General features: G+C 34.0%; 2 protein-coding genes across 3 annotated transcripts; both read right to left on the reverse strand.

The window, feature by feature from the left end:
• Positions 1 to 1,007: 1,007 nt before the first annotated feature.
• Positions 1,008 to 15,615, reverse strand: LOC127961125 (fumarylacetoacetase-like). The gene is made up of 14 exons (XM_052560083.1): positions 15,455 to 15,615; positions 14,917 to 15,027; positions 14,713 to 14,834; positions 14,246 to 14,295; positions 12,499 to 12,589; positions 10,535 to 10,632; positions 9,596 to 9,648; positions 8,746 to 8,845; positions 6,005 to 6,135; positions 3,714 to 3,789; positions 3,585 to 3,631; positions 2,811 to 2,912; positions 1,576 to 1,693; positions 1,008 to 1,501 (listed from the first exon to the last, which is right to left on the reverse strand). The coding sequence occupies exons 1-14, from the start codon at positions 15,533 to 15,535 to the stop codon at positions 1,425 to 1,427; spliced, it is 1,257 nt and encodes a 418-aa protein (XP_052416043.1). The 5' UTR covers positions 15,536 to 15,615; the 3' UTR covers positions 1,008 to 1,424.
• A 931-nt stretch (positions 15,616 to 16,546) lies between these two features.
• zfand6 (zinc finger, AN1-type domain 6) lies at positions 16,547 to 25,272 on the reverse strand. Of its 2 annotated transcripts, none has more exons than XM_052562302.1 (7): positions 25,101 to 25,272; positions 21,492 to 21,644; positions 20,180 to 20,249; positions 19,280 to 19,374; positions 17,732 to 17,863; positions 17,469 to 17,549; positions 16,547 to 17,300 (listed from the first exon to the last, which is right to left on the reverse strand). In XM_052562302.1, the coding sequence occupies exons 2-7, from the start codon at positions 21,634 to 21,636 to the stop codon at positions 17,152 to 17,154; spliced, it is 672 nt and encodes a 223-aa protein (XP_052418262.1). In that variant the 5' UTR covers positions 21,637 to 21,644; positions 25,101 to 25,272; the 3' UTR covers positions 16,547 to 17,151. The 2 variants fall into 2 exon arrangements, with proteins under 2 accessions (XP_052418262.1, XP_052418263.1); XM_052562303.1 differs by lacking the exon at positions 25,101 to 25,272 and adding an exon at positions 24,203 to 24,332.
• Between the last annotated feature and the right edge of the window lie 201 nt (positions 25,273 to 25,473).

The raw sequence follows: 25,473 nt of genomic DNA on the forward strand, positions 1-25,473 counted from the left end.
CAAATCTGCAGATCTTTGTATTAGTTTGGTACTAGTTAATCTGCTTCATTCAGTATAAGGGTTAATTAGTCAGTCTGCCAGGGGTTAATTATGTTAAACGGAGCTGACAGCACCGCACTTTTAGCACACACTGTATTCAGAGATTTATCCCCTGCTTTCCTCCTTCAGTAACACTAGAGGTCCATCTGTGAGGCCGCCAAGATTCATGAATAAAAGTCTGATCACAGAGGGGGAGAAACACACTGTAAGAGTGAACGCCAGATCCTTCCATCTCTGTCTGCAGACAACACACTTACGCTGAAGGAGTCGTGGATGGACCATCTGACCTCTGATGACTCGTGATCTCCACCACACGGCTCCAAACGCACCATCTGTTAGCAGCGCAGGAGATATAGCAAAAACATGTCCATTTTTAATGTTATAAAACGTCACTTTGCTTACAAACAAAGTTTCAAGTTTCTTTTTGGTTCAGTTTTATCACCTTTGCAATGCTTTCTTCATCCTTCTCATTCGCAAAATGCAGTGCAGTGAAGTAAATAAAGTTACGTAAAAATAGCTAAATAAATAAACAAATAAAACAAGCAAAAAGGTATTAAAACACTACGTTAGCAAAATAAAATAAAATAAAATAAAATATTGCATAAACATGCAGAATGAAAAAGGTAGTAGTAATGTGTTAGGGGGGAAAAACACATGGTGGTAAAATGTTAAATAAAAACATAAAAAATTATAATTGCATTATTAATTTATAAATGTGCATGAAAATAAATCCATCCAAGATGAAGTGAGAAAAATTCTCATAATTATGTTCATTCAATACTGAAAAGCAAAAATGATTAGTAATTATAAATGTACTATTTTCCCCAATCTTTGTGGTAGTATGCAGTTTTATCATATTGCATTATTAGCTAAACAACATGCAATGGGCAAACATTTTATGGACATAAAAAATTATAATAACATTTTTTTTCAATCAAAAGTAAATAAAAAAGCATGACTTAAAACAGTTTAAAAACAATGAGTAACTTTATTGAATTCTTTTTCAGTAACAGAGTGACAAAGCAATTCAAGTGTGTAATTTCTGCAAAAACTAGTTCAATTGCAGAAATGAATGACCATTTTCCATCACGTGGAGGCCCATAATGATGCATTACTATCTTACCTACATATTTTCCTAAGATCACAAAGGTTATCTAAACAAACACGTTCTTTTATGTTTTCCTTCATATTTTATGATATTTAATGACCAATCTGCACAATCCAGATGGATAAAATCAAGTTCCACCCCACATTATTCAGAAATGTGCCAGATTATGAACGTAAAAAGTGCTTCATGTTATTTTGAAAAGACATGAGTATTAGATCATGAATAATACTGCATTTGTTGATGGCTGTTGCGTCTGGCTTACAGACAGAGAACTGTGTCAGTGTTGCAGGGCAGGAAGGATCTTCCCCTCACACAGACCGAAGCCCACCCTGTAACCCCTGCCCTCACAATGACCTGCACAGACAGAGACATAACCCTTATCACAGAGATCACATTTCCATCAGCACACAAAGAGTCTAGATGCCCACCTGAGAGAGTGACCTGGTCCCCGTCCTTCAGGAAGGTCCTTGTCTCTCCCTCGCCGAGGTCAATAGTCTTGGATCCCCTCCATGAGAGCTCCAGCATGGAGCCAAAACTCTCGGGATCCTTCATGCACACAGATACAGAGTCAGAACCCTTTCATACAGCTCTATACAGACAAATGTTTGAGAAAATTGCGTTTTCAGGTAAATATGACAAAAAAATATTTCTTAATAAATATTTGTATTTTTTATTAGTAATTATCCTTAAAATTAATAATGGCAATTATTATATTATTTACTCAATTTAACTAGACTGAAAGTATATCAAAATGTAAATATTTCTTCCAGTGCTTTTATTTAAAATAATTACTTAAACTTTTTTTACAATTAATAATTAAAGTGAATTATTCTATTTTAGCTTCCATTTTATTTTCTTGAATTGCTTTTTACATTTACAGAATATAAAATACATTTTATTTTTGTAAATCTTTGTTGTTTTTTTGACAAACATTTCTTAATTATTTGCAATATTTTATGATTATTATTAATCTTACTGATTGTAGTCGAAATTAATCATTTAAGTTAATTATTATATTATTTACTAGATTTAACAGTTCAAATATCAAAATGTAAATGTGTCTCCCAGTTTTTTAACTACTTTTTTATCTTTTTTCTACTTCTACTATAATATAAAAATATAAATGCCTTCCAGTGAATCTACTTAAATCTTTTTATATTTAATAATTATAGTTATATTTAATAGTTTAATAGTTAATGATTATATCATTTACAGAATATAAAGATTGAAATTAAACAAAAAAGAACACATGACTCCCAGTCATGTGCACGAAATTACTTTATTTTTTAATAATTATAGTTAAATGTAATAATTAAAAGTTAAAAGGCTAAATTAAAAGTTAAAATGGCTTCCAATGTATTAACCTAAATAAAAAAATAAAAATTATATATATATATAACTATTATTAACAATTACAATTACATGTATTATATTAATATATCTTATATATATTGTATTAATCATACTACTTACTAACATTAAAATTGAATTACAATTAAATAAAATACAAATGTGGATTACATGAACTTGCATTAGTAAAAATTCTAATGATTTTTTTTTTTAAGGATTCAGAACTTATCTGAATCGTTAGGCCTTGTTCTAAATCACAAGATGGCAGAGTTCTTTCTTTGACATATTCTCTCTCTCTCTCTCTCACACACACCGGTCCGCTGATGGTGCCTGATGCCAGCAGGTCTCCCGGTCTGACGTTGCAGCCGTTGACTGTGTGGTGTGCCAGCTGCTGTTTCATGGACCAGTACATGTACTGAGAAGACACACAACACATTACACATGCCTGCTGTCTGTTACTAAACAAGAATGGCTTTCTCTGCATGTGACGATCCAGAGAGGCTGGAAATGGAATGAGTTTCTCCCAGAACCGATAACACAAGCCCAACGCAGAGGCACTGAGAATGAATAGCTTTGTTTATTTGCTCTGCACAGTCTGTGTCGTTTAGTGCCCCATTCACTAATGGAATTATGCAAATTAGGTTATAGCATGAAGTTGCAAATCTAAACTTGCACGGGGCAAACAGACCACATATAAACAGCAAGAGTGTGTATTTATGCACAGAAAACAACACAAAACAATTCCAACTGAGGATGAAATAATCTCTATTGGGGTCAAAGGGTAATCAGAAAATATTTTTACATTTTTATTTGGCCAAAATTGTCAGTATTTTGTAGTTTCTTGTCACAGTGTGACCAAACACAATATTTTGGCCAGCAATTCTGCATAATTGTGTAGAGTATGTTTATCATTGCCTTCCTCTGTGCAATCATATATGTCTTATCTTTTCTGATCCATATCTGGTTCATTCTGGAGTTTTTCCAGGGAAAATCATGTATAATCGAATGGGTACAGTACATTGTCACTACGAGTTATTTCTGAAACAGCAGTGTGCAAATGCAAAACAAATGCAAATCTATCCCATACCTTAAAATTGGATTTGCAAATGGTGGCGGCCTCTCGCATCCCCTCACCTGGACAGATGAGAAACAAACGAGACTTTCACATGCAGCGTATGCATAATGACAGACAGATGTTACAGACAGTGACACACACCTTTCACAGCGACAAACAGGTTGATGTTGAACGTGTAAGGCTCATCGTGACGCAAGTATGGAAGAGGCGCGGGGTCCTGAAATGACAACAGAATAGCATTTGGATAACCTCCCCAGACATTAAGTGCACATCCTAGCCAAAGCATGAAAACCAAGTCTTCTCGGGTGCAGAAAGGCACATCTGAACTCAAAATTTTGCATCAAGAGGTCAGGATTTGTCAGGTTCACATAGCTTCAGGTATTAGATGCTGGAGCTACATAGTTATCCATGCAGGTCAAAAAGCCATTCAAATGTAAATGTGCATCTGTAAATCAAAATGAATAAAAATATCACTTGTTTTACCTATGCACAATATTTATTTTGATGGCTGTTAATATATTTTGTTATGTAATATGTAACATATATATGGTGGGGGGGGGGGGGTTGACCTTAGGAAATATTCTAATATTTTGAGATAATTAATTTTTGACTTTCATGAACTGTAAGCTCTAATCATCAAAATAAAAGAAAAAAGAAAAAAACTTTAGAATTTTTTTTCTGTACATGTAATGATTCTGGAATATATAAAAGATTTACTTTTTTAAATAAGGTACAAACAAAATAACTTTTTCACGATATTCATAATATTTTGATTTTGATTTAAGCATTTTCAATTATTTTTTAAAATGCATGCTTCTTTTTTTTGTCAAATGCACAATATGCGTTACAATCAATATATATTTGCTTTTTAAAAAAATCCAAGAACTCCTGAAAATAATAAAAGAGAGCTACATTAGCACTGAAACATCAGAACAGTCCTGCGGCCCATTTTTGGGCAGCAAATCATCAAATGACAATCACTGATCCAACAAATGAATGTGTAAAAGAATAAAGATGTGTTTTGTCTCTTTTGCTCACAGTGGCTGGCTGCTTTAGAGTAAGAGTGAAGCAGTAACTCAAGGAACGGCCTTTAGCACGTCTCATTTCCCACTTATATGCAAAGTCTGCACTCTGCCGTCTTTGATGATGAAGAGTTCGTTCCACAGAGCTGTAAAGTTGAAAAAATTTGCACTCTGACCATCATTTTTAAAGTTAATGTGTCTGCAATGGCTGCTCCTGAGGTGCTAATCGGATACTTTGTCCAAAGCCTATGGAGGCAGCGTTTTAAAGGCACCAAAGAGCTTCTACCAAAGGTAGGCATGATTATGTTGCCTTCAAAAGGCACCCATCCATTTAGCATGAAGAAAGGCTATTTGTGTGATACATGGAGCTGCTGCCTGTGTAGAGAGATCCAAATCATTCACTTCCAATGTTTTATTTCTGGATGCTGCCTATATATGTAACAGACAGCAGGTAAAAAAAATAAAAAATACTATACTGATACACTTATACACTTCCATTCAAAGTCTTGGTGTGGGTAAGATTTTTTTTTCTAAGGTTTATGAAATGCTAAGGCTGCATTTATTTGATCAACTAGTAAAACTGGAAAAAGTGTTAAATATTATTAAAATTTCATATAACTGTTTTCTATTTGAACATGTTTTAAAATGTAATTTATTTCTGTGTTGAAAGCTGAATATTTAGCATCATTACTCCAGTCTTCAGTGTCACATGATCCTTCAGAAATCATTCTAATATTCTGATTTGCTGCTTAAGAAACATTTATGATTATTATCAATATTGAAAGCAGTTGTGCTGCTTCATATTTTTGTGCTTTTTTAAGGATTCCCTCAACAGAATGTTAAAAAGAACAACATTCATATGAAATATAATTTTCTGTAACAAAAGTCTTTATTCTTATTTTTATGTCAAATTAGAAATGCACCAATATTGCAGAGTCCCAAAGAGCTGTCATGGCCTTTAAAATTGTATATGGAAAATAAATATTTGTCTTGTGCGTTTAAAGAGAAGGTGTTCTCCAAACAATCAAATTTTCTATAATCTACCATAATCTGTCCCTATGAAATGCTAGAGTATGATCTAAAAACAATTGAAAGTGCAACCAAATATATAATGTTCAAAAGGTCAAAACCTGAGAAACGAAGTCTTCTCAAACAGCATATAGAGAATGAAAGGCATCACATACAGTAATGAAGTGCTAGATTATGATCTTAAAATAAACAGGAAACTAGAAAACATCCAATGTAGGATGATACTGATACACACACACACACATATAAAAAAAAGACATGGAAATGTAGTTATTTTGCAGTTTTTTTAAACACATTTTTAGGAATGCAGTGTGTGAATTTATAGTGTCATCCAATTCCCAAACTATTCAAACTCTTACACTTACAATCGACCCAATTTACCTGGAGCGGATTGGGCTCTACAAAGGGCATCAGTGCTTCCATGGGAACGACCCAGGGCGAGATAGTGGTCCCAAAATTCTTGCCCAGGAACGGCCCTAATGGAACATACTCCCAAGCCTGGATATCCCGAGCTGCAACATAAAGAGAAAAAAGACAATGTATAAGTCTCGCATTTGCATTGAGGCTGTGCGTTTTGCTGGGGATTGAACTTTCAACTTAACTTTCTTTAAAACATTTGCCATGCTGAAAACTGTTTAAATGCATGTGTCCTAAACAACCAGATGCATTTAAACTTTCTTTAAACTTTATCTCCTTTGCTGCTTGCCTGAATCTGGAACAGCCTGTGCAGTGGACATGTGCATATGACATCTTACAATGCTGACTATGTAGTTCACTTGGTTTTGCAACAGTGCGAGATTTGATTTATCTAAGGAATAATTTGCTGCAGTGTAAATTCCCACACTTCACCATAATACATTACACTGCAATATAATTACATTTTCCAAACCAAAATGTGCTGGCAAAATAAGACCTATAAAGATTTTGTCCAGACAAATAAATCCGGTCAAATTAAGGCGACATAACTGAATTTGAAAGCGCAAGCTTTCATAAAGTCTGCGTCCTCACAAAATTGATATTCTTTAGCCGTCACGTGTCTTTTGTGTTTTAAATCCATTCATATATCTAGAAATCCCATCCAGACTGATGCATCGGAGTATTTCTCGCAGCATTAAGCAGAAAAGATGCCAAAGAGATGCCAATGCACATCATCCAGACGTCATCTCTCTGCATGGACGCAGACAGACTACTAGTATCTGCTTCAAACAGCACAAGACATTCTGGAGCTGTACACGTATGACATACAGATATCTACCCTCTGCATAATTCTGACAGACTCTCGCTAGAAGACATGAAGCATTTCTGAGGAACGTGTATCAAATGAGAACTGGGACTCGCTTCTGGTGAGGAAGGAAGTTCGGGAAGAGAAAGAGATGTCTTCTAAAGAAAAGCAAGAGAGAAAACACTTAATTTAAAGTAAAATCTGGAAGGAAGTGGCATTAACACAAGCCATAAGTGTTTTATGAGACAGTGTGTCATTGACATAAAAACACAAATGCAAATCCAAAAATAATGTCAATATAAAATACATAGAAATGTTAAAGCAAATGTAAGCCTGGACCACAAATCCAGTCTTAAGTGTAATTATACAGAGATCTATCTGTAATAAATCAGCTTTCCATTGATGTATGGTTTATTAGGATCAGACAATATTTAGCCAAGATACAACTATTTGAAAATCTGGAATCTGAGGGTGCAGAAAAAATCTAAAGTGGTCCAAATGAATTCTTAACAATGCATATTATAAATCGATCATTTTGACCCATACAATGTTTTTATGGCTATTGCTACAAATATACCTAAGCGACTTTGTGCTTTAGGGTTTCAATTAATTACACAAAAATATTGGTTAATATAATACATATTTAAATTGTTTAGTGATGCTTTTTATTATTGAACAAGTGATGAAAAATGTTAAATATATTATAAAATATTTCTATCAATTTATATGTCACACATACAATGCAATGTAGTTCACTAAGTTTTGCAACAAAGCAAAGCAAGACAGTAATTCAAAAGCAAAATAATGGCTTTTGGATTTTTACATTTCAAATAGTGATTTTAAATGACAAATAACATTTTAAATTAGAACTCATTAATGCATTTTAGCATTGAATTAAGTTTTTAATATATAATTGTGACTTTTCTTTGCATTTTTAAAATAATGCAGCAAAGCAGAGCAATACAGTACTGCATGTTTAAAATAATTCCCATGCATTTATGTAAATAATAAAAAAAAAGTAAACAAGTAAATGAATTACTTTGCAACAATTCTGATGAAACAATACTGGTTTCCAAACATTTCTTGAATGTTTATGTTTTCTTACTAATGTCAGCCAATATTTCACTTCACGGACTACATTTTTTGATTGGCACAAACCATTAAAAGTCAAAATACTTATATTTTACTCAAGAACACAGCATTCTGTCGAATGAAACTGAACAGCAAAGCAGATGCTGTGTAAACGGACGTAGCTTGGCATGCACACTTCACCAAGCATCAGCCTCTGCCTCCTCGCCCCAAAAAGTGTTTCTCATTTCGCAAGTCTGCTCAACGGCTCATAAAAATGCAATTTGTTTAGTGTGCTCAAGAAGGAGACATTGCAGGTTTAAGAAGAGATGGTTAGATAATGAAAAGAATTAACAGCGGTTGTTGCTCAGAAATGGCACGCTTGCCTGACCAGGAAACACTGATAAATCACGCCACGTCAGACTCAGACAGCGGCAGGCTTCTCTGAACAGTTGAAGAAACCTCGCAAGATATGATTAAAATTCTCTCAAGTGAAGCCGAGTTGTGGCATGATTTGTAAACTGAGATTTATATGAATGTTTCACTGTTTTTGTTCATAGACGACAAGACAAATGAAAAGCAGAAGATTTTATTTTTATTAATTATTTAAGATGGGGGGTGTTAAATGCAGTGTTCTTGAAATGTCAAGTACTTAATATGGTTTAATGACATATCATCTTCTTTACAGAAGTCCTTCATACCAGTATAGATACATGATAATTCTACTGGATGGAACTCTAACCCATTTTCACACTTATTTTGCAATATATAGGTTATATAACATCTTATGAGCTGATTTTGAAGAACATGCATTGCAAAAGTTAGCTCTCACCACTCCAGTCGTTCATAAGCACCATGCCAAAGATGTGTTTGTGAGCCTTCTCCACTGGGATGGGCTCTCCAAGTTTGTTCCCCTTTCCCACGAAGAACGCCTGAAAGACAAATGCCATATTCAATATTAGAATACTGCACTATATTTTGAGACAAGTATCTGCAGAAGCAAACAGAAAGTTAGTTCAGGTATTAATTCATCTCTGTGGCACCTTGCCTAACAACATTGTTATCCAAGTAGCACATAAATGCATGAGTAAATAACAGAGAGGCTTGCACCACTCATAAGTTCATTACATTAAGCCTAAATGGTAATCTGAAAGTGAAAAATTAATTACATTAATACATTCTGGTTATTTCATAGCCACCGAATACTTTATTCATGGAGGAAAAGGTTATAGAAAAAAAAAACCCAAAGCTGGCTTGATGCATCTAAATGCATTTCTTTTTCTTTTATTGTTTTATGATTGCACATTAATTAAAATTATTAAATATTTCTCAAATAAGTGTTAAATCTGTTTTAACTGGAGTTTTACTGATTTTACAACAACAAAAAATTAGATTTAAAAGTGTTTAATTTAATCATTTTGAATTTCATATATTTCTATAGCATTACTGCAAGCAGAAAGTGACAAATTGAGTGCAATTCAGGAAACATTTCCACTGAAAGTACATTTCTTGTAAAGACATTCTCCTGAGTGCCTTGTTTACGGGGACAGCGGGGTTAGGACTGAGATCTATAAGTCTTTAGTTCCTTACATCATTGCTGCACAGGAGTGAACCAGCAATGACTCACAATAACATGCTCAATAATAAACTAATGAACTGCATCACATAACACATAAACTCACCATCTCTAACTCTATATCCAGCTGCTTGCTAGGCCCAAAGATGGGCGGCTGAGCTGAAAGAGAAACAAACACAGATTTACAGCTGTTTTGATGGATTTAGCAGCAGAGTTCATTACAAGTGAGGCTGTTATAATGAACGGTGCGGGTTCGCTGACCAATGAAAGCAATCATTTAACGTATGGGAAAATATCATAACAGCCTGATCACTCCAAGCCACATGGAGATTTTTCATGAAACATGATGCCATTAATCAGCCTGCCACTGCTATGATGTCTATGACGCAAAATAAGCAAATGCAAATATCGTTTTTCTTGGACAATGTGCTGACTGTGCCATATGTTAATGCACAACACGCTATTCACACCGAGAACACTGCAATGTGCACTTAACTGCTAAAATAAACTTCAAAATACAGGCATTTAAATACGTATTTATAAATACAAACACTAATATTTATAAATATGTACATTATAAACATATTTACACTTCACAATAATTAGCATACTTCAAATTATGTAGTTCTTTTAATTATGACCAAAAAGCTGCTTGTTTGTAAGAGACAAACATTTTAACTCCTAATGCTATTTCATGGATGTTGAGTTATTTACACTGTTAAAGAGTTGGATTCTCATGCTAAACATGGCCAAAGTAAAAAAAAAAAAAAAAAACATTTGGATGCAGAATGGAGATTTTCTGAGCCAATTACACTACTTACGGTTTTGTACAAGTTTTAGAAAGTTTTTTTTGAGCATGGCGTGAAACAAACTCATCTATATATTGGATGGCTTGACGGTGAGTACATTTTTAGCAAAATTTAATTTTTGGTGAACTTTTCCTTTAAGAACAATAAAAAAGAAACAATACAGTTTATTTTTGTTTTATAAATTCTAAGTTTACAGGAGAAGAACTTCTTGTGTTGATGAGTCATCTTTTGTTTACCTGCGTCTGGTCTCATCTGTCCTCGAGGTCTTCTGATTGGTGTTCCAGAGACCACCACAGATGAAGCTCTCCCATGATACCCCACTGGCAGGCAAAGCCTACAAGATAGGATAATATATCATTCCCTTTGTCACATCACATGATAACTTTCCAGAAGTGCTTTATATGGAGGACTTTGCATCCTTTAAGAGGTCCATAAATGGCATTCCTGTCATCATTTACCTTTCCTCATGTTGTCCCAACCCAAACCAAGACATTGTTTCTAATTACTGTAAAAATCTCATTATTCACACACACACACACACACACACGCTGGGCAACAATTAATCGTGATAAACATATACTGTATGTGCGTGTCTTTAAAAATAAATATACACAGTACACACACATTTGTAATATAAACTATTAATTTGAATGTGATTGATCGTTCATTGCTCAGCACTAATATATACAGGCACTGGACTATACATACATTCATCAGTCATCGCTCCCAAAATGAATTCAACTGGTCATCTTGTTAATGCTATAAATTAATTACAGCAATAAAAGAAAATGTAATCATGAACAACATCACATTAGACCACAGAAATTACAAAATGATTTCCCTTTACATTCAACTTCCAAAAGTGTATTCATCTTTGCCATGTTACATTCATTTAGTTGACTAGTTCTGTGTGCTGTATTAACAAAAACATAAATGGCACCAATAAAAACACTAACTCCCTGTGTATTAAATGCATCTGAATAATTTCCATCTAAAATCACGTGATGGAGATTTACTGGTAATATTAATCACAGAATAGTCTTTCCTGAAGAGATGCGCATGACAATCACATGCAATTTATGCTATTTATAACAGAGGAATAAAAATATTAAGCATTTATCACATTAAAAAAAATCTAAACATTGGTTCTCTACCTATTCACTGATGCCATTTCTTTACAAAATAATGTTTCAGACATGCTTTTTAATGGAGGTAAATGTAAATTGTTGTCATTGTTTTTAAAAGTACTTCTGGCTAGAATAATCCTTGAATTTAAGATGATTTTACGCATGATCATTCCAAATTAACGTGTACATATATGTATAATAATATATATTTCACTATATTAGACACGAATAATATCATAATATAATAATACACATTTCACTATATTACACGCTTAATATCTTCAATATCTTTCTCGACTTAACTATTTTACTTCAGAAAGAGCAAAAATAAAAAGACTCTTTAAAAATTGTCCAAAAGATCATCCAAAAATTCTCCCTTAAATAATAACAGCATGTAGGTTTGAAGCAACATGAGGGTGAGTAAATATTGACAGAATTTACACTTCTGTGTGACCTACTTCTTTAACTTTTCACTTCAAATAATCCTCCTCCAGAAATCACCCCGACCTCAAAAGCGCAGCAGCTTCAAGCACAGTGTAACCCAACTAACGACTTTCCTCCAGACTAATTCTCATTCTTTCCTGATGAAGTGACACGCGTTTGGAAAGGCCCGCTGACAGACTGACTGAGCCGAGGGGAACTTCAGATAGGCGAGCTGATGAAATTACATTTCTAAAAAGCCTCCCTCTTCATTTCCACACAAGTCCTTGTTCTGTCTCCGGGCGAATGACTCCCTTCCTGGGCTTTGTAAGTGAAAATGTGACAAGAAATACAGTTCTGTTTCGGAGGCAAGAGTTATTGCTAAAAGACGTTTTTCACAGCGAGCTGGAAAATGTGCAGGTGCATTATTTAGCCTGACAGGCGTACGCCGGGAAAGAATAAAGCGAGTGTTTACGGGAATAACTTAAAGGAACTTTGCTGGGTCTTTAAAACTCGTACATATATGGTTAGTAACTCAAAAGATGAGTGAAATATGAAGTCAGCAGGAGCCGGTGATGGAGCGATTCGGATGCACGCTTGCTTTGGATGTTAGTATTTAAGAGTCTGAGGAATATTAATAGGCTGTCACATACCAGTTGGGCATCAAGGCATTTTCTTTTCCACGGAACATTATTCCAACGTTGGTGGCATGATCTCTCGATGAGTAAAAGTCCGTGTAGTCGCCTGTTGCAGAGAAGGAAGAATAAAAGATGGAAAAAAACATGGAGGCTAATGAGGAGTAAACACATGTAAAAAATCTCAGTTTGTCTTATCCCTCTGTGTCAGACTTCTGCTCAGGTTTATTCAGTTCGGTTTCTGGTGTACTACATTAAGGAAACATCTCAACCAGAAATGAAAGTTCTGTCATCAATAACTAATCCTCCTGCTTTGTGTGAGAAAAACTATTATACATTTATGACTGAAACTTCCATTTATTGAGGTATTCAGTGATAAGCGCCACCTCTGCTGTTGCTCTCAAATCTCAATCGAAATTTTCAGTTTTTAATTGGCCATGTGACAGCTGATATCTAATGACATTTGGTAGAAATTATGCTAAATCTGACGCAAGTGATTTTCGAGGTCTGAAAGAGAGGAATATTAAATATAAATATAAAATATAATATATATATATATATATATATATATATACATATATATATATATATACACACAGTAAATTTATTTAATACACAAGTTTCACAATTTGAGTTGAATTACTGAAATAAATGAACTTTTTCATGAAATTCTAATTTATTGAGATACACCTGTATATATATATATATTATTCAATCATTATTTAATTCAAAATTAATTATACCAAACATTTGTCTAGTAGTATAAAAAAAACCATTTAATTTTGGGATGTACTGTCCCTGTAACTCCACTATGAAAAAAACACCTTTCACAGAAATCTCCAGATTTTCACCATCTTGAAAATATCGTTCAGCGCAGAAACATTCCTTCAAGAATCACCAGGTTTTTAACTTGTATTTTATCTGTCCTTATTTATTAAGTGTCCTCATAACACAATTACATGCAAAATTACATGCTCAAGAGCAAGAAAGCCCGATCAGGAATACAGTATTCAAATAAATAATAAATGTCATAAATAAGCACTGAAATAGTTAAAAAATACAAATAAATATTAAAGTAACTGCATGAGTTAGTGAGGTAATTCACTGCTAACAAGATGAGGTTTTAATAAAAGTATAGAAATGTGTGTTTGCTTGCTTGTTTTTTAAATCAGTGCTGTCCTACTAGAGAAAAAGGGCATAAAAAAACAGAAAAGCATCAACACTCATAATGCAGAACAAAGAGAAGACTGTAATCTTTTTCAAGGCATGAGAGGGTTTCTGAATGGTTCTGATAGTGATAGTTAGGGAATAGTGCACTCTAGTGGTCATCATGAATTCAGAATTCAGAAAGACTGCTTTAAAGACACCTTCAGAGTGTTGATGTATGTATTATTGACCAGTGCATGTTCTTCCAATGAAAAATGTTTGTCTTTATAATCTTTATAATCTTTTATCAAAATATAATAACCTGCTCAGCCACAACTTTGCATTTGGCAGACAGTGATCTGTCTTCACCTCCAGTCTTAAACCTGCTGTATAACACCACTTTCCATGATCCAATCAATCCCTTATGGATAAAATAATAATAAGCTAATAATAATTTATAGTATGTATTTACCGTTTAATTCAAATTTGTAACAAAAGGCACTGTTAACTTTAAATCTATATTTAGGAAAAGAGTTGAAACATGAGTTGTACATGAAATATGGTTCTGTGATATGAAAATATAGAGTTTGGAGGCTATCTATTTGACTTTCACACTCACCGATCTCAGCTGGGAGATGCATCACTGCAGAAATCTGCTGAACAAATGCCCTGGAGATCACAGATCACACACACACACACACACACACACACACACACACACACACACACACACACACACACACACACACAGACACACACACACTTCCTTTTCAGCTTCCTGGTTTAAAATAAATTAATATGAATATAATAATAATTAAATCATTCCTTCAGCTTTCGCTTTTAAATCGATAAATCAATCAACTAATTATATAAGATAAAAAACAATAATAATATTATTATTGAATTGTTTTATTATTAATAAATGCATATTGATAAATAAAAATAATAAATGCATAGTTGCATAACACTATTTAAAATGTTGCATTTATAGTGTTCTACATATTCACAAACAGTGGATACTTAGTAATATGCAGTAATAAGTACACTAACTAAATGAAATATCCATATTGTATGAGGGACATTTACCGGTTTCTTAAACTGACATCATCACGCAGCGTGGACTCATCTAGGGCCAGAAGCATCTGGAGGCACTTTCTCGCTTCCTTCCAAGCATCATAACCCAGAGCCATAAAAGCATTGAGTGTGGGCTTTGATGAAAAAGGAGGAGAAAAAAAGCATAAGGATGCAAAATAATCCATAATGTTTAATACAAAACTATATGGAGCTCACCTGTTCAAAAACATTCTGATGATCCACAAGAGCTGGTCCATTGAAAAGATGCTTGATAACACTGAGGTCCAAAATCTGGTCTCCAATGGCAACACCAATTCTGTGCCTGGGCTGTTATATCCAAACATTTTATACGAGTTAAAAAGTATCTTGCCGATTTTAAAATGTTGCATGGACTTCGGAATGTCTTTGGATTTCCTTTGCTTTTATGACAGATCATGTTCTCCCAGCATGTTCCAAATATGTATATTGACGTCTGAAATACTTTAAATACTACATGCTTTGTCAGTATTATAAAAGTTGACAATCGTGCCAATAAAGCTTGGAAGTTAAAAAAAATAATAATAAATTTGACCTTAAATTCATAATTCAGATTTTTAATGTGCATGCTGACCTTCGAAACCTTGTGTGCACACAGAATTGCAGTGGAAGTAATAACATCATTTAGTCATTTTCTCGATCTTATTAGTTACACAACGGGACTTCAGTAATTCAGTCAAACATACTTTAACTCCCAGGAGTGAATAAAGTTACTCACATTGTCCGTTGTAGAGAAAACTCCGTAAGGCAAGTTGTGATAAGAAAAGTCACTTTTCTCCTCCACTTTTACGAAAGACATTTTAAAGTCACAGTCGATTCTTTAAACAGCAGCGCGAGGAACCTCTTCCAGATGTTCACTGGAGACATATGAATGTTACCGCCTCCCGTGTTGTAGCAGCGAGCCAATCAGAGACGCGCCCTTCCATCCTCCCTACGTCAAGTACACTTCGTCTATTCGACGTGACTCAGCAGAAAAGCACCAACCACAGAACGAGATCATTTTTTTTTTTTTTTAAGAACGAGATCCTAACTTTAGGGGATGGGTCCAATTACTTTAACTAATTCCGAATGTTCTAGGAATGTTTTTATGCAACCATAAACGTTTTTGTGTTTTTATGCTTTGCATTTTTTTTTTATGACAACCTAATAAAAAGATAGTTTTTTGATGGACAAAACTGAATAATCATATTTTCCATAACGTAGGCTATGTTCTGCTTATGTCGTTTTTCGAATTTCTAACATCTTAAGAACGATACTTTTAGATTTTTACCAAAGCCATGGATAAGCATAGTGCGAAAATTTATATTTATTTAAAAGTGATCATTTGCAGCTCATGTAATGCATTTTTTTTTAGTTTTCCATATTTCCCAATTTTCTGACATTAAGCTCCAAAGGCTCCCTTTGAAAACTCTTCTTAAGCATTTTTTTTTTTGTAATAACCTATTAACAAGGTTGGCTTTACCCAGCCTACTTCGTTTTCCAGAACAAAACACACATACTTTTTTTTTTTTTACAGTCTCTGACATTAAGGTTTCCTGGTGCATAAATATAAGTCAGGGTTATGTTAAAGATCATTTATAGCACCTGAAAGGCAAGTATTGTATCATAATAAGAATGAAGGTATAATCGGATTTGCGAACTACTTAAATGATTTCTACCTTTTAAGTGTACCAAAATATTAATGGCAATATTTTGCAGCAGTGTTGCCAGTAGTGTATTTCACTATCAATAGCATAAACACATATAATGTTATTAAACAAACTAGGGAGACTGTATATTTGGCTAAACTGAGTCACTAGAGCGCTTGCTATACAGTGTGACGTGTAAAACTTTATTGAGCATGAATGCAGTGAATACACAAACATAAATAAAACCACTCGCAACTTCCACTCACTCTAATAAATGAAATATGAGGAAAATGTCAATCACAGTCTTTAATGAAGTGCAAAAAAACCTGTTAAACCAGAGACAGGAGTCGCAAACATAATTATTTTATTTTAAATGACTTATAAACTTCTTAATTTTTTTTAACTAAAGATGAAGCAAACACAGTAATTGATAATAAAACTTTTATCTTTTTTATATTACGTAAATAATGTAATTTTCTTGCTTACAATAGTTATTGAAAAAAAACAAATCAAAAATCTGGCAATGGCTTTAACATGCAAGCTTTGTTGATAACCAGAAATACACGGTCACCCGAGTCATCTCAGCATGTGAGAACTAAAACCCATTTATTAATGTAAATTAAATTACTAATTATATAAATATTTCACGGTATACACACCACAGTATTTTTAAGTAAATAAACTTGAGAGGTCAAATGAAACAAAGGGACAAAATAAATTTGCGTATGTGTTTCATTGTAGCATGCACAATTGAAGGTTTCAAGAAAAAGATGGTAAAAAAAAAAACTCAAATCTTCTTGATTTTCTCGCCAACGATTAGCGGGTTTTCTTTCCTTATTTTCTCAGCTGCATCAGCCTTGTAATCAAAGCTACAATTGTGAACATCTGAGTATCGGTGGATGCTGCAAAACAAGTGTCCACACCGGCAACCGAAGCCTGTCGTACAGAAACAAAAGTAAAATTAGCTCAATATACTCCTGATTTATCATATACACACAGACACACACACACACACACACACATACATACATACATACACATACATATATACATATGTATGTGTACATATACATATACATATACATATAGCATGGTTTTGCATACCAGTGAGCCCGACTTTCTTGCGGCAAGTGAAGCAGCGGTTCTTCTTGGGTCTGGGTTGCTCTGGTACATCTGAGGTTTGCTCTGAGGACAAGAGTTTAATACAGGTGTCAAAGATTTTTAGAAATGCTGCTATCATGAACATTTCAAATGGCATTCTTTACATCAAAAATTCTTTGTCTGCATCCGGTTTGAGCCTAAAACATTTCCTCAGATATTATTGAGCAAAACATTCTGAAGATAAACTTTCTGATCCTGATACTCACCAGACTCTCTCTCTATGGGTTGACAGGTTTCATCAAGCTTCCTCTTTCCTCTCGATATGCAATCCTCCGCTGATGAGCTGCCTGCCTTGGGCTCCTGGAAGCTTCTCGCCAATTTACTACACGACAATTCTTCTATACAAGCAAACAGAGACAATTTTATAGTTATTTTAAACCAGCAATTGTGCATTAATCAATAGCTAGGCTGCTGCACTTTGAAGAGTTAAGACTTTTTTTTATCAACCAAGACATAGACATGGTTATTGAAAGATATGACCACTCAAAAGTTTGGGATCAGTAGGATTAACTTTTTTTTGTTTAAAGATGCCACTTATGCTCACCAAGCTTGCGTTAATTTAATCAAAGATACACTAACTGAGTAATATCATGAAATGCTATCACATTTTACAATATTGGTTTTCAAACCATGGTTTTAATATCCACCTTGTTTTTCAACGTGGAAGTAAGACCTTTCTGTAAATGTGAGAGACTTCCGGTTGATTAGCTGCTATAGGGAAATAATGAGAAGAATAACAACATGCAGGAAACGGTAAAACTGTCTGCACTACAAACCAGTGTGTTCATAATCAAGATAATACATTAAAAGAATATGGTAAGACACACTAATGTGCAATATCAAGCAGCAAAATGAGCTGTTTTGTAGAAGAGATGACCCTGGAAGCCATACACATTCAAATCAAAAATGGCCGCACTTACTCTTACAGGAAAAATAAGGAGGATAGATACTTGAAAATATCATTTATTTCTGTGATCAAAGCTGAATTTTCAGCATCATTACTCCAGTCTTCAGAATTACATGATCCTTCAGAAATCAGTCTAATATGCAGTTTTAATTTTGATGTTGGAAACTGTTGTGCTGTTTTTTTTTTTTGGGGGGGGGGGGGGTTCTTAGATGAATAAAAAGTTTAAAAGAACAGAAATCTTTTTGTTTACAAATCACTATTTTTTTTTTCAATTTAACAAAACCTTGCTGAATAAAAAGTATTAATAATAATAATACAAATAATATTAATAATAATAATAATAATAAAACGACTGAACCCAAACTTCCGGTAGTATATATTATATATAAAATATAATGCCGTGTGCATGCAAAATATTTATATAAATTAATACACATTTCTAAAAAAAAATTTACTGGGTTTTGCCTGTAAGCTGATGCTAGTTGTGTAAAGATCATTATTGAGAGAAAATAAAGCAATGTGAAACCTGTGTTTGGTTTTCAATCAACATTTGTTATTTAATACCCTTTATCATTAACCTCTATCTTATAAACAATTATACCCAACTAACAAACAAGAGCCTTATGATCAGTGAAATCAGTAGCCCTGGAAAAAGAAGAAAAGAGGGCTTTAATCAAATGTAACAAGTGACCACTTATTGACCGGCTCTCAAAGCAAACAGATGATGTCTGGCTCTATGGAGTTTGCCAGAGCATTTTCTCTTTTTGTGTCATGTAATCTGCTCCATGTCTGGTTTTGGAGCAGGGGATGACATCATAAATGGGTCAAAGTGAAAAAGGGAACACACCTGGTGTTTTCAGGCTTGATTGAGCTACTGCTGAAGCACCTTCTTCATGTGAAACTGCTGCTGCTACTGCTGGTGTCGGCGTTGAAAAACACTGACTGGAGAGGATGATGAGAAAAGATAGCAGTTGTGTGAAACTCAAAAGTGGGTGTTATAAACCTTATATCACAGTACGAGTAATTTTATATCACTGCTGGAAAGTAAATTGTTCATATAATAACCATACTGCAATGTCTATTTGCGGATAAACCAATATATTAAATACACCACTAAATAATAGTGAATTAACCATAAAGAAACAGCCAATTTCTGAAATAATTTTGAATATATATATTTTAATTTGGTTTATTTCAGCTAGCTGCCAAAGAGGTTTTATTTGGTTTAACAAGATACTAAAATAACTAAAACTGGAATTAAATCAATAAAAAACATTTAAACATAAGATGGACAAAAAAAAAAAAAAAAAATGTGTACACAAAACTATATTACAAAACTACATACACACTTAATGACGGAACTTGGATAAATAAATAAAAAAAACTATTCATAAATTATTAAGTCTGCCATCAGCACAAAACAACTTGACATTAAATACTATAATTTATGTAATACCTGAGTTTAACACCCAAAAACAAGAATAACAGTACAGTACAGCCCACTGATAGTCATACACACACACACACACATATATATGGCAGTGCAGAGCCTGCTGATACACTTCTACTATATTTACGTTCATACCACTCTGTCCTAAAACAAGTTTACTTTTCAATAAGAAAGGGGCCTTTTCTTGCCCTTTTGAAATGAGAGTTGCACAAACAAACTACATCCATTGCAATTGAAATGATTGAAGCAACTGTTATGAGTAATGATGAAAGTGTGGTAAAGAGGAAGATGTTATACCTGTTTTGTTCATGCTGTGACGTTGATTGTACAGTCATAGATTCTCCTTTACTGCTAAGGCTGGAAGACACTGCAGGCAATGAAAGAGCAGGAAACCCAAAATGTCAACACTTTCATTTGAAATTCTCCTTATTCTTCAGAAGTTGATGCAAGCAACAGAACAAGTGAGGGTTTGCTTTTTGAGAAGTTCCTGGTTCCAAACCAGGCATGCTGGAACAACCAGCCAAGTTTCCAGCGGCAGGAACTTTTTGCATCCCTGAACGAACGTTAAATGCTGTTGAGAATAATGAAATTAGAGCTTATTTAATTTAAAAATGGGTGTGGACTGATGAGATGTTCCTGTGGGCGGTGCTATAATACAAAAAAGTAAATGAAAAAAAAAATAGTTTAGGATCAGCAAGATTATTATTATTTTTTTAAATAAATGAACACTTATTCAGCAAGGACGAATTAAATTTATTAAAAGTGGGAAAAAGATTGTAAATAAATTCTATTCTTTTGAACTACATCAAATAAAATGACAAAAAAAAAATGTAAAAACAACTTACAGGCTTTCCACAATTTTTTTTTATAAATAAATAAAAAGCATCACAACTGTTTCCAACATTAATAACCATAAATGTTTCTTGAGCTTCAAATCAGCATATTAGAATGATTTCTGAAGGATCATGTGACACTGAAGACTGGAGGAATGATGCTAATCATTCAGCTTTGATCACACAAATAACTGTCATTTGAAATATATATTAAATAAGAAGTTAACTTAAACTGTAATTATAGAAATAATTCACACAATTACAAATTTTACTGTATTTTTGAACAAATAAATGTAGCCTTGACTTTTTGGTGGTAGCATAAAATCGAACAGCAATTTACCTTGCCATTATCATCCCTTGCTACTTTCTTAGTATTAGTAGTATATTTTTATTTAATGCCATGTCAGCATCTCAGGCTATTTTCATGGCAAAAACTTTTACTTTCTTAAAACATGATTTGTATCTTATCATGAATAAGCATATTTAAAAAAATTTAAAAACGTCTTACAGTCCATCATTAAAACATAACTTCCTCCATCTTTAAAAAAAGACCTTCCTTTTAATCCCAACCCACTCTTACTTTTGCAACCCATGTAACTCATAAATGTTACATTAACAAAATAAAAGAATCTATGCACAGCATTTTGGGTTGACTTTGAAAACCAATCAATGCAAACTCCTGATGTGATCAAATACAGTCAAATTCTGACCATAAAATAGCAATTGCCAACACAGAAGCACTGGAAATGGCTCTTTCTGTGATACATCTGACTGACCTGCATCGCTGGACCTGCCGCTGTTGTTCTGTCGCTGTAAGGAGTCTTTGTAGCACACCGAGCACATGCCGTTATTACGTGGGTTCCCGTAAAACCCACAACCATTGGAACAGAGCACTTGTGTCTGATTGGTCTCCTGAGCCATATCCCTCTCTTGTGGACAGAATAGAGAGAAAGAGAGAGAGAGAGATCACCATTAAAAAATGTAGAGGCTAAATAACAGACCTACAAGCATACATGAGATCCTGTGGTCCATTTCACCTTAAATGAGCTCAGTCTACGATCTGTGCTTTGAATACTGAGTGTACGGCTGAATTAGGCTTTGTGCTGATGTTTGAGTGAATAAGACACTTATCTGATCTTCCTCTGACATGTTCTAACTGTCTCTGCACCTGTCTCTCTCAGACTACCTGTGCGGCTGTCTCACATTCATACTGTAAAAGAAGTGTCCTCACTGTGCTAAAAGATGGAAGAAAATGGCAAATACACCTTAAAAAATTAAATAAATAAACATATGCAAAAACACAAACAGACAGACAAGACAAAAAGACAAAAAAAAAAAAGAAGAAAAAAAAAAAAAAGTATTTATCGATTCACTTTTTAACACCATTCCAGCATCAAGAATATTTTCATGCCGATCTCTGAATAAATTATACAAGGTATACAATTACAAAAATGTTATAAAAGACATTTCGGATGTGCACTAGACAAAAAAAAAAAAAAAAAACAGTACAATCCCATAAAATATGCTTCATGGTAATTTTATTTTGGCAAGTAAGTCATTTACCTTTTAATAAATATCCATGTGTAAATCTTGTACGACCTAAAAGACACCTTGTAAAAAAACCACTTGGTCATACCTAGATTTAAAATTAGTAATGCCACAAATGCCATTTAACTGGTAATTTTTATTCAAATTAGATTTCAATGATGTTCTTAAATATACATTTTCTGCATTTCACCCAATACAGCAATGAAAGACAGTCAGTACTGCTTCCATCATGTTGACTTTATCATTACATAAACACTCCAAACACATATCAGTGTTCTCAGTCAATGTTTAAGCCAAACAGCAGCCTTAAATCAACTTTCAAACAGGTTTAAGATGGCCCAAGTGCTGATGAGAAAGAGAAAGTGCATAATTCTGATGTGAACCATAAAAACTCAATCAAAGTTTCTTCAGAACATACTTATCAAAAGGCTGTGCACACAAACCTAAACTGTCTGGCTAGTGTACAGTAAGCCTCTGTGATCACATGTGTTGCCCTGTGACAGGCCCTGCACTGGATCAGATACAGAACAGCTCAGATAAAGACACTCAGTATCTCTCCAACAAAAGCATCAGGATCACTGAAGACACTGACCAAGAAAGACCAAGAAAACATGCTCCCATTACAGAACACCTTGACAAACACTACTAATGGTACCAAAGATCGGTTCAAAAATAATACCTGGGAAATTATGAAAATAGCTGGAAATGATGTATATTAGGTAAACCAATAGATAATAATTTTAAAGCATTACAGTCCATTTAAGCATCATAACATTATTAAATAAGAAAAACGATTTGCTGAAGTCCATAAAAAAATAAAATAATAATCATTTGAAAATTCATAATTTTAGGAAAGCATTTTTAAAGCTGTCCTTAAAGGGTCTTGCATTTGAGATAAATCCCCAAGCTGATGGTTTCCTACATTGAGAAAAACACAATATACATGTATTTATATTTAACTTTTCAAAAAGAGATCAAAAACAAAAAAAAGCATGCAGAATACTGCATCATAATTAATTACTACTGCTCAAGCTCTAGAATCGATATGAATAAACTGCTAAGCTCAAGTATTAAACTTTGGGATGTAACTTGTCCCACATTTAAAATGATGAGGCTTTACTTGTTCTTTACAGTGGGAATGGGGAAGTGGACAGAATTTCATTTCCTAAGGTCACAAACTTCTCTCAATCACACCAGGAACTGACATTCGTCTCGAGTGATCCAATCACATTAAAATAAAGCCAGGGTCAAATTTCTTTGTAATTGGATTATTCAAACATCCAGAAGCAAATGTGACTACATAACAGGTTTGAATTTAAATTTAATTTTAACAGATTATTTAACACTCTTTATATTAGGGAGTGATATTTTCACCTCATATACCAGCAAAAAAAAATTCTGCAATACAAATGATGACTTCTTCCCCATTTGTTCTATTAGGTTCCAGAATCTAAAACCATTTGGAAACGGGAGGAGTGTAATAAAGCACTTAAGTGCTTTTACATGGCATTGTTGATAGGGCTGACAGTGGCATTAACTTATGGGGAAAAAACAATCACAGCGGGATAAAGAAGTGCTTGTGTGGTAGTTCCCTTAATAAATAACCAGATCACATCTTCACACAACACAAATACTCTATCAGTGACACGTCACTAATTATGGGGTCACTGTTTAGGACAAAGAAATAGAAGTAAAGTACACCTACACTCCTCTTAATTCACAATGAGTCTGTTTCCTTATCAATTAAACAGACTGACTGCAACCAGAACTTGTAGCAGGTGGATCTGAGCACTAAGATAATCAGGTTTCCACGGCAACTTGCACTATTTACACTGTCCTTTGTTTAAGCGATCATATAATGGCAACAATGGCAACACCGACTAAAAGCAGACTTCATCGTAATATGTCGCCTATATATCCATACGTTTGCGTTCCTTACCTGGTAAATGGTTTATAGTGAGCACCTCTCTGCTTATCTTGTGCGTAACGTCGCTAGCTATTTAAATGAAAGCTGAACATCGTAAAACACTGAGTAATAATAGAACGGTTTACGTACACGCCCACTGAAACGCAATTGGTCGGATGATATAAGCCACGCCCACGAGCATCACGAACTGATTCATTTTCGCGAATCGGCTCCTTTGAACAGTTCGTCTTCAAATAATTTCTGATGTGAAACGAACCGTTTTTGTGAACCAGTCTAAACGATTCATTTAACAACCGAAGATTTGACTCTAAAGAACGATTCGTTCCCAGATCATCGCTTTTCTCTTTATATTACACGTGTTTAAATGAAACAAAGATGAAGCGAAACAGCTTTGATTAAAGTCCGATTTTACGATTATTATTTGCAGCGACTGCTTACAATATATCAGATTCTTTTAAATGTATTAACATCACACACTTCCCAAGACACAAACTGTGTTAGTTTTAACAGCTGTTAAAACTATCTAATAGACAACGAATCTTCGCACATTCTCACACACAGCAAACTAAAAAGCAATATAGTCCAAATTAACAACGTACGTTACTTAGTTACTTTTTCACCACTGTTTATTTTTCCAACTCCCTTAATTATATCGCTATTAGCCTGCTAATTACACCGCTAGCATGCTCGTTTTCCAAACTAAAGGCTATTCGCTCTGGTACAAACACATAAATAACTGTTAAGTAAGTTTAAGGCAAGTTTATAGCTGTTTGGTAAGCTTTTGCTACGCGACCAAATAACTTAACTAACTTACAACTACAGGTTTTGCTCACGTCAGTTTGGCTAACAGATCACAAACCGACGCAGCGGTTTTACTGGTTCAACTGATAACCCCGGCTTATAAACTTACCTCCGCACTCCTGACGAGTAGTGTATCGATGTCGGTCGATTAAAATACTTTGCTTTATTGTCTTGCAGTATCAAAATGTTTGAGAAGTGTGTTCGGCGTTGGCCAGCGTCCCTTCCCCCACCGAGTAACAGCCTGTTTGTTAGTTTTGACACTCCAGTCCAGCCCCGGTGACCTCACCAAGGGACTTTGACGTTTTGTGCCTTATCATAGTTTTAATTATTTAATTTACATATTTTTATTTTATTTTATACACACACACTCACACAGAGAGGAACGTTATTTCTGGTTGTTTCTAAAAATATGTTAAATTGAATAGACTAATTACTTCTTTTATTCTTTAATTTTTTTTAAGTGGCTTTTAGAGTTTTAAAGT

This window comes from Carassius gibelio, chromosome B7, assembly GCF_023724105.1.
Source record: "Carassius gibelio isolate Cgi1373 ecotype wild population from Czech Republic chromosome B7, carGib1.2-hapl.c, whole genome shotgun sequence".
Lineage (NCBI taxonomy): Eukaryota > Metazoa > Chordata > Actinopteri > Cypriniformes > Cyprinidae > Carassius > Carassius gibelio.

Coding starts and splice junctions, on each gene's coding strand:
- LOC127961125 (XM_052560083.1), bottom strand. CDS start 15,535: ATGTCTTTCGTAAAAGTGGAGGAGAAAAGTGACTTTTCTTATCACAAC. Junction 12,590..14,245: donor GCATCTCCCAGCTGAGATCG/GTGAGTGTGAAA, acceptor TCTCTGCAACAG/GCGACTACACGGACTTTTAC. Junction 8,846..9,595: donor TGGATATAGAGTTAGAGATG/GTGAGTTTATGT, acceptor TTTGTCTTTCAG/GCGTTCTTCGTGGGAAAGGG.
- zfand6 (XM_052562302.1), bottom strand. CDS start 21,636: ATGGCTCAGGAGACCAATCAGACACAAGTGCTCTGTTCCAATGGTTGT. Junction 17,864..19,279: donor ATCAAGCCTGAAAACACCAG/GTGTGTTCCCTT, acceptor TTGCTTGTATAG/AAGAATTGTCGTGTAGTAAA. Junction 17,550..17,731: donor ACCCATAGAGAGAGAGTCTG/GTGAGTATCAGG, acceptor TCTTGTCCTCAG/AGCAAACCTCAGATGTACCA.